Genomic DNA, 15,064 nt, shown 5'->3' with positions numbered 1-15,064 from the left:
AGACTCTAAATGAACATCCTAGTGCAAACACCAACAACATGAAAATGGGGTCTGATCAAGGATACATGTAATACCCAGTAGAATTGAGCATCAGCTATGGCAGGGGCGGGAGGAATAGAAAATGATTTTTGTAACCAAGGAATAATGCTTGAAATTGACCAAATAAAAAATAATGTTAAAATTAAAAAAATAAAATAAAAAGTCCAATACAGTTAAAATAAAAAAGAAATAATGAACTGGAGGAATCTCATGTGAACTGGAACGACCTCTAGGAACTGATGCAGAGTGAGAGGAAAAGAACCAGGAGAATATTATACACAAAGACTGACACTGTGGTACAATTGAATGTAATCGACTTCTCCATTAGTGGCAATGCAGTGATCCTGAACAACCCGGAGGGATCTAGGAGGAAGAACACTATCTATATCCAGAGGAAAAACTGTGGGAGCAGAAACACCAAAGAAAAACAACTGCTTGATTACATGGGTTGAGGGGATATGATTGAGGATATAGAACCTAAATGAACATCCTAGTGCAAACATCAACAACATGGAAATAGGTTCTGAACAAGGACACATGTAATACCCAGTGGAATTGCACACTGGCTATGGGAAGGGGTGGGGGAGGAGGGAGGGAAAGAATATGATTCTTGTAACCAAGGAATAATGTTCTAAATTGACTAAATAAAATTTAAAAAAATATGGAAAGATCAATGACACATGTAAAACTCAGTGGAATTGCACATCGGCTATGGGAGGGGGGTGGGAGGAGGATAGAGAAAGAACATGAATCATGTAACCATGGAAAAATTTTCTTAATCAATTAAATAAAATTTTTAAAAATAAGGAAAAAAGTAAAGGTATCAATGTAGAACAGTGAAATAATATTGGCTATAGAATTAGAGGAGCTGTATTCAAAATTTGCTTTTCATAACATCTGTATGACTTTCGGGAAGTTATTTAACTTCTCTAAGCCTCAGTTTTCTCATCTGTAAAGTAAAAGTATCAGACTAGATGGCTTCTGAGAACTTTTAGCTCTAACTCTTGGTTTTTATGATTTTATCATCTGTTAAAAATGAATCCATATTAGTAAGATTATCAACTACATTTCACAAATAAGTATTTTAAGTTATACTGAACATTAAAACTATTAGTTCTCTATATACTCTTCTGGTTTGTAAAATTTTAAACCAATATTTACTACTATAAAAGAAAATATTATACAATTAATAACCTAGTCGTATCAATAGCACATAATGCCATGTTACCTTAGTTGACAACACTGAATAAAAAGAGAAACCATTTACTTCACAAACAAATACAGGGAATGAGTTCTTACCTGCAGAAACTTTTTTACATCAGCAATAATGTCTCTGAAAACAAATTGCTCTTTCCGAGCCTCAAACCATCCCAGCTTGGTGATTTTAGCAATGACTTGAACAAGTCCTTGAATGACAAAGGGAGCCAATTTGGGTCGAGATGCTATGTAGTTCAGAATGTAATTACCTGTAAAGAAAATATTTTTCATCATTATGAGAAGTTTTCAGCACCATTCACTTCAGAAATCATGCTACTACCAAAACTGAGTCCCTTAAGATGAATTTTCCAATGAAAATTACTATATTTTTCTCTTTCAGGCTTTGCGTTTCCAACCATCTTTTATTTTGATAGATAGACATAATGAAAGGCAATGTAATTTTAAAAAACATATGTAAAGTATTTTATGTATGGGTTAGATTTTTTTGATACCCTAAAATTATTTTACCTAGTGCGGGGGGGGGGGGGGTTAAATTGCTAACTGAATGAATGATTATCAGGTAGTGAATCTTTGGAATGATTCAAGTAAAAGAGGTAAAAAAAATAGGAAGTTATGATCAGAGAGGGGTATGGTATAGTTTCTAATTAGGGACGTGGGAAATTTGTGGGAAGTAGTAAGATCTAGTATGTTCAACATCTTTGTGAGGCTGAGGTGGAATAAAAAGACTTTTTTACATTGTGTATTTATTACTATGGTGTATCAGATTACTAACAATTGGACATAAGGTTATATAAAAATAGGAAGTATGTCATATTTAAAAGAAAAAAAACTTTTCAAAGTTGTTTATCTTTTTAACGGTATCAATGTTGGGGAGGCAGACTCTAAACGATCACCCTAGTGCAAATATCAATAATACGGAAATAGGTCTTGATCAATGACACATATAAAACCCAATGGAATCTCACCTTGTGTCATGAGACTTAAGGAAGCTGAGGAACTGGAAGGTTAGATAATTTGAGGAAGTCTCTACATAGATATTAAAATCCCCTAGTACTTAAAAAATACTAGGGGAGTTTAATATTTACATAGATGCTTCTAGTATGAAGGGAGGAGCTGAGAGAGAAAGAAAATAGTGAGACAGGTGCCAAACTCCTTGAGAAAGGTGGGACTCTGAGATCCCACCCCATAACCTATCAGACTGGGAAAGCTGACAAAAAAAGAAAATAACAAATGTTGGGAGTCTTCTTTCTAAGAGTTTTCAATGGCTATCCCACATTTGTGGAATTCCCTCTCAACAGTAGCTTTGGAGAGCATAGTTCCGATGGAATTATGAAGTCTGAGGTTCATATAGTATAAAATTTAGAAGATAGAGGCAGAATAGGAAATAAAAATACAATATACATAATTTTTTCAAGGTGTTTACCCAAGAAGGGGAGAAGGAATAGAGCATAATTAATTATTAGGGATGGTAGGATCAAGTGAAAGTTTGTTAAGGATGAATAGATAGAGGCATGTTTGTAAGCAATGGAGAAGGAGTTAGCAGACAGAGAAATTAAAACATGAAAGACTGAGGTTAGGAAGGGCAATGAATTGTCAGTAAATAAACATTTATTAAACACCTACTATGTACCCAGCATCACAGTGCTAAATATGAAGAATACAAAAAGAGACAATCTGGGAAGATTAAGTTTATTCTGTATAATTTTCTTACTGATTCTATTTACAAGTAATTGATTTTGTCCTGCAACTGCCTAAGTCATGGTTCTCTGTCTCTGAACTTAGTTCAGAATTCAGCCATCCTGTAATGAATTGAGTTTATAATTCAAGGGGTAGCTGGGGGGCTCAGTGGATTGACAACCAGGCCAAGAGACAGGAGGTCCTAGGTTAAAACCTGGCCTCAGACACTTCCTAGCTGTGTGACCCTGGGCAAGTCACTTAACCCCCATTGCCTAGCCCTCAGCACTCTTCTGCCTTGAAACCAATACACATGGAAGGTAAGGGTTTAAAAAAAAATTCAGTGCTCTTGTTAACCACTGTTATAAAGAAACTCTGAGCTAGAGTTTAGAGGTACAATTCTCTTATGAAACATTCTAACGGTATGAACACTGCTATTTCATCTTGCAAATAACTCCTGCCAAGGAAAGCATGTCATCTTGCATTACTCAAAACTCCAAGAAACCATGGCATTTATGGATTATTTTTGAGAAGCAGACTAGCTGACCTTGACCTGTCTTTGGCCTCACCCTTGGAAATTAAAAAGGTGGTCTTATTTATCAGGTGCCAGTGATTCTCCTTATCAATGACTTCAGGATAAAGCTCGGACCTATTGAAAAAAGCATTTCTTAAAAACAGAAAGAACTGGTCTTCACCCCATGTGTGTGCAATGCCCACTTTTTTTTAATGTAACCAATCATGATCCTTCAATCCTATGATAATGCCAATTCCATAACCAAATATATGGCTTCTGTTCTCTAAAAATGTCACCAAGAATCTAGAGATCATCCTGGTGAAAGGGTAAAGTGAGCTGAGGAGTTACAAATAAGAGATGCTCCTCTTTTGAGAGCCATCCAGGGGTACCATGCCCTGGTATCAACTTCCTAGTTCCTTTGGTATGAGACTATAATTTTCCATCAGGAGGTGGGGACTATAATTGTACTCACTTCAGCTACTAAAATGGACCTTACCTCCTGTTAGAAGCAGGCAAAAGGATCAAAGTTGTTGAAAAAAGAATCTAAAATTCATGTTCAAAGACCCCTTAAATCAATTTGAGATAATTAACTCATTAAAATTTCCAAAGGTTGTTATACAATTGTAACCAGTTTTTTGATGAAATCCATCCATCATCTATGTGACAATTTTCAAAGCCAAAATAGAAAAAAAAATGTTTTTTATATGGGCTTATTCAATAATATTTGTTCAGTATAGTTATAGGGGAAAGGTAACAGAATATAATAGTAGTTAAAACCCAGTACATTAAAATGATTCAGTATAATAGAATATTAATGAATACATTAACATATGAACTTAAAACCACAAAATTAAATCTGTTTAAAATAATCAGCAAAATGCAATGAAATATAGACTTTTATTTTTAAAAAATGGAGTCTGGAAAAAGCTTAAAATTTCCACCTCCAGAATCTTTTGTTTCTTTCTCTATCCATTGAGATTCCTTTTATCAGCACTTTTGGGTCTCCCAAAAGTGAGGGAGAACTCCTTGCTGAGCATAGTGTGAAGGAATCCCAAATTGAATGAATCTTAAGAGACTGGGCAGGCCAGAATGGCAAAGGGTTGATTCTCCCCTGAATCTCAGGTAAGATAAATAAAAGGATCAATGCACTAAATGAAAAAAAAAATCCTAAAGCTGGAAGCTGTTTGAAATAGGTAATGCACTACTCTTTCATAGAATATGCCTTGCCTGTAATCAACTTCCTCTTTGGAAGTATAACTTTCTTTTCCCAGACCCCCTCCTAAGGTCCCCTGCCATGTGGAGGCTAACTGTGGCCTAAGGAAAGAACACCCCAGTTTTTTTACGAACTGCCCTGCAATCTGGATCAAGGTCAGGAGTGGATGGCTGGGACGACTCAGGAGCGGGCAGAAGGAGCAGGAGCAAGAGTAGAAGCAAGCTGCTGAGATTCATCAGCAGGAGTGAGCTGAATCAAGAGAAGAGGCTTTGTGAGGGTGGGTGGCTAGGTTGGGCGAAAAGTCATGGCAGAAGAAACGTGGCTTAAAAAATTATCTAGGCTATCTTAAAAAATTGAGAGTAATTCTCATCCTTTCTGGTTGTCAAAACTGTAAAAAATAAAATAATACCTCTAATAATAAAAACATTCTATTTTATTAGGTTTATTAAAAATCATTAGAAATCAAGAAACAAAGAGGATACAAAATTAAAAAAAAAAAACATGTTCCCATGGCTGGTTAGTCATTTTCAAATTTTCCCCACTTTACCACCATCACTGCTTATGCTACATCAAAAAAAAAAAAGAGAGAGAGCTTTTGGAAGTTGTGACCTCCAGTTAAATACCAATAACATGATCTTGCCAACATGGAGACACAGGAATTTTAGGAAATACTAAGGATTTCTGTGGAATGAAGCCAAAGATTCAAAATCTCCATTTATACACAGGGAGTACCAAAAAAGAGGGAAAGAGAGAGGGGAGGGAATTTAATAGACCCTAAAGAAAAATAAGAAGGGAATAAGAAGGGAGGGGGTGGGAAGGTATGTAAAATAAGGTTAGGGATAAAGGGGCCTGATTAAAAGCAAAACACTGGTGTAGAAAGAAATAGTGAAAGAAGAAAGAGCAGGATTAGGAGAGGAAATCAAAATGTTGGGGAATACACAGGTGGTAATCATAACTCTAAATGTGAATGGAATGAACTCACCCATAAAATGGAAGGAAATAGTAGAGTGGATTTAAACCTCACCATATGTTGTCTACAAAAAACACACATGAGGCAGGTGGACACACCCATGGTAAAGGTAAGGGGCTGGAGCAAAATCTATTGGGCATTAACTGAGAAAAAGAAGGCAGGAATTGAACTCAAGATATTTGAAAAAGCCAAAGGGAAAAAATATCTAGTTAAAAGACATAGGGAAGGTAATTACATCCTAATAAAAGGCAGTATAGAAAATGAGGAAATATCAGTATATGTATGCACCAAATGGTATAGCATCCAAATTTTTAAAGGAGAAACTACTGGAGCTTAAGGAGGAAATAGATAGTAAAACAATACAGAGACTTCAACCTTCCTCTAGATAAATAAAACTAAAAAAAAGAAAGAGGAAAGAGATGTGAATGAAATCTTAGAAAAATGAGAATTAATAGATATATGGAGAAAAATAAATAGGGACAAAAAGGAAATTTTTTAGCATCAAATGGTACATTCACAAAGACTGACCATATACTAGGGGATAAAATGGTAAGCAAATGCAAAAGAGCAGAAATAATAAATGCAACCTTTTCATATCATAATGCAAAAAAATAATAATTAGTAAGGGTACATGGAGAGGCAAATCAAAAATCAATTAGATATTAAATAATATGACTCTCCAAAATAGGTTGGTTAATGAATAAATCATAGAAACAATAATTTCTTTGAAGAGAATGACAATGAGGAGACAGCATATCAAAATCCATGGGATGCAAACAAAGCAATACTCAGGGGAAGATTTATATCCCTGAGTGTGTATATATGTAGTGAACCTTAAAATTACTCCACCCTACTTAAACAGTACTTTAGGGGAAGATAAAGTTAGGAGTAAGGGAAACCTGGGGAGAGTTCTGGACCTTGTCCTGCTCCCCACGTTTTGTGAAGCCTGCTAGGGAAATTTACAACAAAATAAGACTCTTGGCAGTAGAGCCATCTACTGACAGAAGGCAAACTTACAGGCAACTTAATGTTTGATTTTAGAAATATGGGGTTACAGACAATTCACAACTTCTTTGACAACTGGCTTTTCAGGCTTTTCAGTAAATACATTGTTCTTTTTACAGTACAAACATTGTTCTTTGTCTATTTCATAATCCCAGACTATGTATGGCAATGGATATACTCCACACTGCTCTTGGTTGGGATTTTAATTGTTGCAGCTGTAATATTGTATCTATTCTTCTCTAAGAGAAAACTGGAAAATACCATACATAAACTAGAGAATCAGATAATAGATTCAGGTCAGTCTCCCCTTGAAAAACTCATTTCCCAGTCAAACCGACCAATTGTTACTTTTAGTACTCAACAAAATGCAGAACTAAATACTCAGTTTGAGTTTATAGAGGAAAGTTTGGGGGAGCTCATAGCTTTTATGAAAAGCACTAAAAAGGACTCAATAACATCCCAGAATAAGAGTGACTTATCTCTCCATATTTCCTCATTATCAGAATCTCTGTCCCAAGCTGCTCTGGACAATATGGCTCCTAGTTCACAAACATGCCCCTCCCACACCCAACTTTCTACTACCCAACCCATTCCTCCCCCCACCCATACTGACCATCCCAACCCCTCTACCCTAAGTTCACATCTAAGTTCACAACCTACCCATGTTTCCTACCCCACCCCCTCCAACCTAAGTTCACACCCTACTCATGCCTCCAACCCTAAACCCTCTGCATCCTTTCCCCCAGCTAATGACCCTTCTTCCTTTGCCCCTCCTTCTCACGCTGCCCAATTCAATTCCTATACCCTTCCCACCTCTGATCCTTCTGGCACTATGGGACAACAACAAACTCTCCCCCTTAGTGTGCCCAACTCTTCCCTTTCTCAGACCTACCCCATTGAGAATGGAGCAAGAAGCCTAGAAACAGAAACAGGAGTACCAAATGATTCGGATAGTTTATTTCCTTTAAGGGAAGTACCCACTTTTAATAAAAATGGGAATTTGGTATCTTTAAGACACCATACACCTTTTAACCCTGAAGATTCAAATAAATTCAAGGAATATCTTCCATCATTTGAGGAAGAACCAACATTAATTATAAAAAGATTGGAGAACATATTCAGAACTTTTGACCCCAGTTGGATAGATGTTGAAAATTTATTAGAAAATTTTCTGACAAAGAGAGAGAAAAATAATGTCATCTCTCTGGCTAATCTGAAGCGAGGTAGAGGAGCAAATTATTGGCCAACTGAAGATCCACATTAGAACCCCAATGTTGAACTAGATCACACAAAATTAAACCAGGCCAGAGAAGTATTATTGACAGCCATGAGAGCTTGCTCTGATAGACCTGAAAAATGGTCAAATTTTGAAAGAACCCGACAGGAAATTGATGAGACTGTGACCGCGAAAATATGGGTTTCAAGACTCTGAATTTCCCAAACTGTAAAGATATTTTTAGCGTCTTGATTTTATATAAAAAAGAAGTGGTTGCAGTTTATGGACAGACTTATTGACGTAGGAAATACATATATGGACCTTGATTTATCCAGAGAAAGGGGACATTAGGCAAATATGTAGGCAATTCATTGAGAATTGTTGTTCAGTGGTAAAAGACTACATTAAAACTAGCTGTCCTAATTGGGACTCTATGGACCTCGAAGAATTGAGGAGAGTAGCAGCCTATGTTTTTAAGAGTTGTGTAAAAAGACCTGAGGAACACAATACGTCAGTGGAAGACTTAAAGAAAGAAATTGAAATGTTAAAGGTACAATTGAAAAATAAAGGAGAGATAAATCATTAACATGCCTTTTCTATGGGAAGAGAGGCCATGTAATGATGGTCTGTAGGAGCTGGCTATGGGGAAAAAAGGAATAATAACAGCTTTAAAAATAATAACTATAGAAATGACTATGATAATGATCATAGAAATCACAATTTTAGAACTGATAGAAATAACTATAATGACTATAGACATAAAAACTTTAGAAATCAAAATTATAGAAATAGAAATTTGGAAAGAGGCAATGCTCAAACTGAGACAAAAGAACATACACAAAAAAATACCAAACAATATATAAAAAATGGAGCTTGTCCAAAAAATTATCAGGGTACAACTGCCCCCCCATATGGGGCAGAAGGTGGTTCTTCTTATATTCTATTCATTTTATTGATATTAATTAACCTTTTTCAGTTTTGTCTTCCCTCCAAATAGTTGAAAGAATGAATAAAGAACTTAAAACTATGATTGGAAAATTATGCACTGAGACACATTTAAAATGGCCTGAAATTCTCCCTCTGGCCTTATTTTATCTTAGAAGCAGGCCTAGAGGAGACCTACACATCTCACCATTTGAGATGCTTTTTGGATATCCACCTATACAGGCTAAGCCTTTCTCCCCTGTACATACATCATTATTAGGGGGAGATACTACTATTGCTTCCTATATACAGGAATTACAGCACAAACTGTGTGAACTTCATGAATCTGGAGCTGCAGTACAAGCCGGACCACTAGACTTTTCTCTTCATGACCTGAACCCAGGAGACAAAGTGTATATAAAGAACTTCCAGCGTATGGGAGCATCTCAGCCTTCCTAGGAAGGATCATTCCAAATATTGTTAACTACTGCAACATCTATAAAGATTGGAGAGAAGGACTCTTGGATTCACTGCTCACATGTAAAGAGAGCATCTCCTGTTGAGACTGATTGACTGTACCCTATCACATGCATTGGATATAATAATCCACTGACAAGTGGATGCTGTTTTTTGAGAACACATTAAGTTCCTGAATTTTCCTCCCTTATTTTTATTATTGCTTTTCTTTTATTATGATTAGAATATTTGATTTTTACCCTTTATTTTTCTCATTTTTTATACTAAAGATACATATAATTAATATTATTTTTCTGCAGTAATATAAGTTATATATATAATGTAAGTTATATATATGTTATATATATGCATTGATATTATATTGCAAGTATATATATACACTTGCAATATATTATCAATATGCGATATATATATATATATATATATATATATATATATATATATATATATATATATATATATATATATATATATATATATATATATACTTGTGATAATATCAATGCATACCCAAAAGCTTTAAACTGTAGGAACCTGCCATTTATTGATAAAATGTTATGGGACTATGATTAATGTTTGTATCTGATTCTAGGAAATGGGATAAAAACAAGGAGCATAGACTTAACCTGAAATAGTGCAAAAAAAAGCACACATGAAAAACTAGTGTGAGACTCAAGGTTGCGATGCTTGACATATGTTAAGTCATAGGACTTCCTTGTATCTATACTCTTTGTGAAGTACTCAGACAAGTACCAAAGTTTGACTCATCCTGGCTCCCTATATCCCTGAGAATGACAAAAAATTAGACCAGGGAATGACACTTCCCTGTCAAAAATAAAATTCTAGTTTTATTTTTCTTTCTTATATTATGGCAATTTCCTGTAGTCTTGGCTGCAAATGGGTAAGTGAAATATTACTGAATTCTGTCCTACAGACTTGTGGGATAGAAACTACTTTAAATTGGACCTATACAAGGGCCTGTTAGAAATTTATTAACTGAAATAGGGGCCTATTTTGAATTATTTCTTTTTTCTTTCCATTTTTTTCCTTTCCTTATTTTTTATTTGTTTTTCTCTTTTTTTTATTATTAAGTCATACACCCCCATAACTCATCCTGAGCTGAACTGGATGTTTTTTAATACCCACTTCAGGGGGGATTGTATTTTAATAAAAATCCAAGATTTTGAAATTTTTTGCTCAAGAAAGATCTTCAAGGAAGAAGCTTGCTAATTCCTAAATCCAGAGAAAGAACTACTGCAGAAAGATGTCAGAAAACCTACACAAATCAAGAAGATCCAGAATGAACTTTGGGTGTGGTTGATTGAACTGAAGTTTGAACATTTATTGTAAATGTACACTTTTATGCCAAAGGGGACTGCCCCGAATTTGGCTTTTTGTCAATGTGCCTAGCAAAACATTGGTTTGCTTTCTCTCTTTTCTATTTCTCTCTAACTATTGTAATTTCCTCTTAGAAATTGAATATTGTATACATCTGTAGTTAGAAGTGCTTTAGGATTACAAGATGACTATGTTAAATGATCAATGGGGAGACTAGTCTCTCAATGATCATCAGTGGCATTGTGAACTTTAAAATTATTCTAAAGTAAAATTAAAATTATTATAAAGTTGTAATCTCCTGATTGAACAATGAAGGTACTTAGTTCTCACCTTATATTGAAGCTAGAATGCTAAGCTAAGCTAAGTTTTAGACCTTAATACAAAAAGATGTTAAGTACCTATGAAGGTTAAATTAATCACAAAAAGGTCAAGTAACTAACAAAAGGTGAACTTAACAAAGAAGTGTTAAGTAACTCAAAAATCTAATCAAAGAAGGTGAGAACTAAAGAATGGGCAGTCCTGGTATGGCAGTGATTGGTAGACATGACAATTTAGGGGAGTTGACACAAGAGAAAAGATCTTTAAAAAGAGGTCTATATGAGCAGCCTGGGAGTTCAGTTCAGGGCTGGAACTCAGACTGGAGGAGCTATGTCAGACAGCTTCCTTGAGACAGACCCATGGTGACTTGGGTAAGACTGACTTCCTTTCCCTTGGGCTCAGGGAGGCCACTTTGGCCAAGGCCTTTAACTCCTGCCTGGCTCAGCCTGAGCCAGAGCAGTTTAAATTAACTCTTTCCTCTCTCTCTCTCTCTCCCTCCCTCTCTCTCTCTCTCTCTCTCTCTCTCCTCTCTCTCTCTCTCTCTCTCTCTCTCTCTCTCTCTCTCTCTCTCTCTCTCTCTCTCTCTCTCTCTTTCTCTCTCTCTCTCTCTGTTTCTGTCTCTCTGTCTCTGTCTCTCTCTCTTCTCCTTAATTATTTCTGTCTATATTAATTAAAATCACCATAATTTACAGCTGACTTGGATATTTTATTATTTGGGACTTTCCCTGGCAACCAATTAAATAGATTTTAAGTCACAACTCTTTCATCCGTTACAAAAATAAATAAATAAATAAATAAATTTTAAAAAAATATATAAATATATAAATCAGAGGGAAGAGGTCAATGAATTGGCCATGCAAATTAAAAACTAGAAAGACATCAAATTAAAAAGCCCCAGATAAAAGCTAAATTGGAAATCCTAAAAATTAAAGGAGAAAACAATAAAACTGAAAGTGAAAGAACTACTATTAATAAATAAGAATAGAAGCTGGTACTTTGAAAAAACAAATAAAATAGCCAAAGTACTGGTTCATCTAATAAAAAAAGGAAAGAAAACCAAATTAACAGTATCAAAGATGAAAAGGGTGACCTCATCTCTAATGAAGAGGAAATTAAGGTAATTATTAAGATCTATTTTGCAATCTAGGTAATATGATTATTTACAAAAATATAAATTGCCTGGGTTAACAGAAGAAATGGAATACTTAATAATCCCATATCAGAAAAAAGAAATTGAACAAGCCATCAAAGAACTCCCTAAGAAAAAAAGCCCCAGCACCAGATGGATTCATAAGTGAATTCTATCAAACATTTAAAGGGCAACTAACCCAAACCCTATACAAACTATTCAAAAAATTAAGCAAAGAAGGAGTTCTACCAAACTCCTTTTATGAAACAAATATGGTACTGATACCAAAGCTACGCAGATCAAAAACAGAGAAATAAAACTACAGAATAATCTCCTCAATGAACATAGATACAAAAATCTTAAATAGAATACTAGCAAAAAGACTCCAGCAAGTGATCACAAGGACTATTCACTATTATCAGGTGGGATTTATACCAAGAATGATTTAATATTAGGAAAACCATCCACATAATTGACCATATCAACAACCAAACCAACAGAAATCACATGTAGAAACAGCTTTTGACAAAATACAATACTCATTCCTATTGAAAATACTAGAAAGTATAGGAATAGAACGGTCTTTCCTAAAAATAATAAATAGTATATATTTAAAACCATCAGCAAGCATCATTTGCAATGGGGATAAATTAGAGGCATTCCCAATAAGATCAGGAATGAAGCAAGGATGCCCATTTTCACCTCTATTATTTAACATTGTACTAGAAATACTAGCAGTAGCAATTTGAGAAGAAAAAGAAATTTAAGGTGTTAAACAAGGCAATGAGGAGACTAAACTATCACTCTTTGTAGATGATATGATGGTCTACTTAAAGAATCCTAAAGAATCAGCAATAAAACTAATGGAAATAATCAACAATTTTAGCAAAGTTGCAGGATACAAAATAAACCCACATCAGTATTTGTATATATTTCCAACACATCTCAACAATAAGACTTAGAAAGAGAAATTCCATTTAAAATCACCCTAGATAATATAAAATATTTAGGAATCTGTTTGCCAATACAAACACAGGAACTCTAGGAACACAACAACAAAACATTTTCCACACATTTAAACCAGATCTAAATGATTGGAAAAACATTAATTGCTCATGGAAAAGACAAGCTAACATAATAAAAATGATGATCCTATCCAAATTAATTTACTTATTCAGTGCCATACCTATCAAACTACCAAGAACCTTTTTGTCCCAAATTAGAAAAAAACTATAACAAAGTTCATTTGGAAGAACAAAAGATCAAGAATATTAAGGAAAATAATGAAAAAAAATGAAGGATGGGGGCCTAGCAGTACCAGATCTTAAACTGTACTATAAAGCAGTTATATGGTTCTGGCTAAGAGACGATCAGTGGAATAGATCTGGGGTAAATGACCTCAGCAAGACAGTCTATGAAAAACCCAAAGATCCCAGCTTTTGGGGACAAAAACCCAGTATTTTACAAAAACTGCTAGAAAAAATTGGAAAACAGTACGGGAGACATTAGTTTTAGATCAACATCTCACACCCTACACCCAAGATAAACTCAGAATGGTGAAAGACTTAAATATAAAGAAAGAAACTATAAGTCATTTAGGTGAGCGTAGAAGAGTTTAACTTTCAGATCTATAGGAAAGGAAAGATTTTTATGACCAAGCAAGACTTAGAAATAATTACAAAATGTAAAACAAATAACTTTGATTACATTAAATTAAAAGTTTTGTACAAGCAAAACCAATGCAACCAAAAGTAGAAGGGAAGCAACAAATTGGGAAAAAATGTTTATAAGAAAAACCTCTAACGAAGGTCTAATTACTCAAATTTATAAGTAGCATAATCAATTGTACAAAAAAATCAAGCTGTTCCCCAAATGATAGATGGACAAGGGAAATGAATAGGAAACTTTCAGATAAAGAAATCAAAGCTATCAATAAGTACATGAAAAGTGTTTTACATGGTGTTCAGGGAGGGGTAGTATCTCTGGTATGGAGGGCTTGTCATGCCCTTCTAGGGCAGCTCTCCAGCCTCTGACCCTCACCTGACACCCAGCTCTCACTTGTGGCTCCTAGTAGCTGCTAGCATGCGGCAGCGGCCACACCCCGGGCAACGGCTTCGACAGGCCGGCTAAACCTTGTGAGGGTAGCCATCGGGTCGACGTCGACCCCTGGTGAACTAGGGCTTTGCTCACCCAGCATGTGAAGACTGCTTTGGCGGAACAGGCGGAAGAAACCAACAAGAAGGTTCAACAGCTGAGATGGCGATGCAGCAAAGCACTGTGGAGTGCTTAGGGCGTGATGGAGCACAAAAGACAACACGGCCATCCAATGCAGCTGAGGAAGTCTCCAGGTGTAACGACTTTTTGTGCCACTGGACCCAGGCTTCCAACGCTGAGAGAGTGGGATGGTCTCTGTGCATCGACTTTTCCACTTAAATCTTCATGCACAGGTGTCTTTGTGCACAAAAACGCACAAAGACAATCGTCATCCTCGGTTCGAGAGACAACCAACAACAATTCAGAGAAATGCAAATCATAACAACTCTGAGATACTACCTCACATCTAGTTGACTGGCTAATATGACTCAAAGGAAAGTGATAAATGTCGGAGGGGTTGTGGCAAAATTGGGACATTAATGCACTGCTGATGGAGTTGTGAATTGATCCAACCATTTTGGAAGGCAATTTGGAATTATGCCCTAAGGACATTAAAAACTGCCTGTCTGTTGATCCAGTCATACCACTGCTGGATATATAACCCAAAGAGATAATAAGGAAAAAGTCTTGGACAAAAATATTTATAGCCATGCTCTTTTTGGTGATGGAATACTATTGTGGCTAAAAGGAATAATCAAATGGAGGAATTCCATGTGAACTGGAACGACCTCCAGGAATTGATACAGAGTGAAAGGAGCAGAACCAGGAGAACATTATACACTAAGCTTGATACATTATGGACTTCTCTACTAGCAGCAATGCAATGATCCAGGATAATTCTGAGGAACTTGAGAAAAAAAAAAGCTATAAACATT

General features: G+C 35.5%; 1 protein-coding gene across 4 annotated transcripts in view; it reads right to left on the bottom strand.

Annotated features, from left to right (window-relative positions):
* The window catches only part of RANBP17 (RAN binding protein 17), a 379,980-nt gene that overhangs the window by 339,100 nt on the left and 25,816 nt on the right, over positions 1 to 15,064 (bottom strand). For 3 of the 4 annotated variants that reach the window (XM_001370363.4, XM_056811572.1, XM_007474002.3), the window contains exon 4: positions 1,339 to 1,505. In XM_001370363.4, coding sequence (XP_001370400.1) covers positions 1,339 to 1,505 — 167 coding nt within the window. Of the gene's footprint in view, positions 1 to 1,338; positions 1,506 to 15,064 lie in introns of those variants that run through there. The other variant, XM_016422942.2, reaches the window with a different exon arrangement.

Source organism: Monodelphis domestica, chromosome 1 (genome assembly GCF_027887165.1).
Source record: "Monodelphis domestica isolate mMonDom1 chromosome 1, mMonDom1.pri, whole genome shotgun sequence".
Taxonomy (NCBI): domain Eukaryota; kingdom Metazoa; phylum Chordata; class Mammalia; order Didelphimorphia; family Didelphidae; genus Monodelphis; species Monodelphis domestica.
This window is presented reverse-complemented; position numbering and strand designations above follow the sequence as displayed.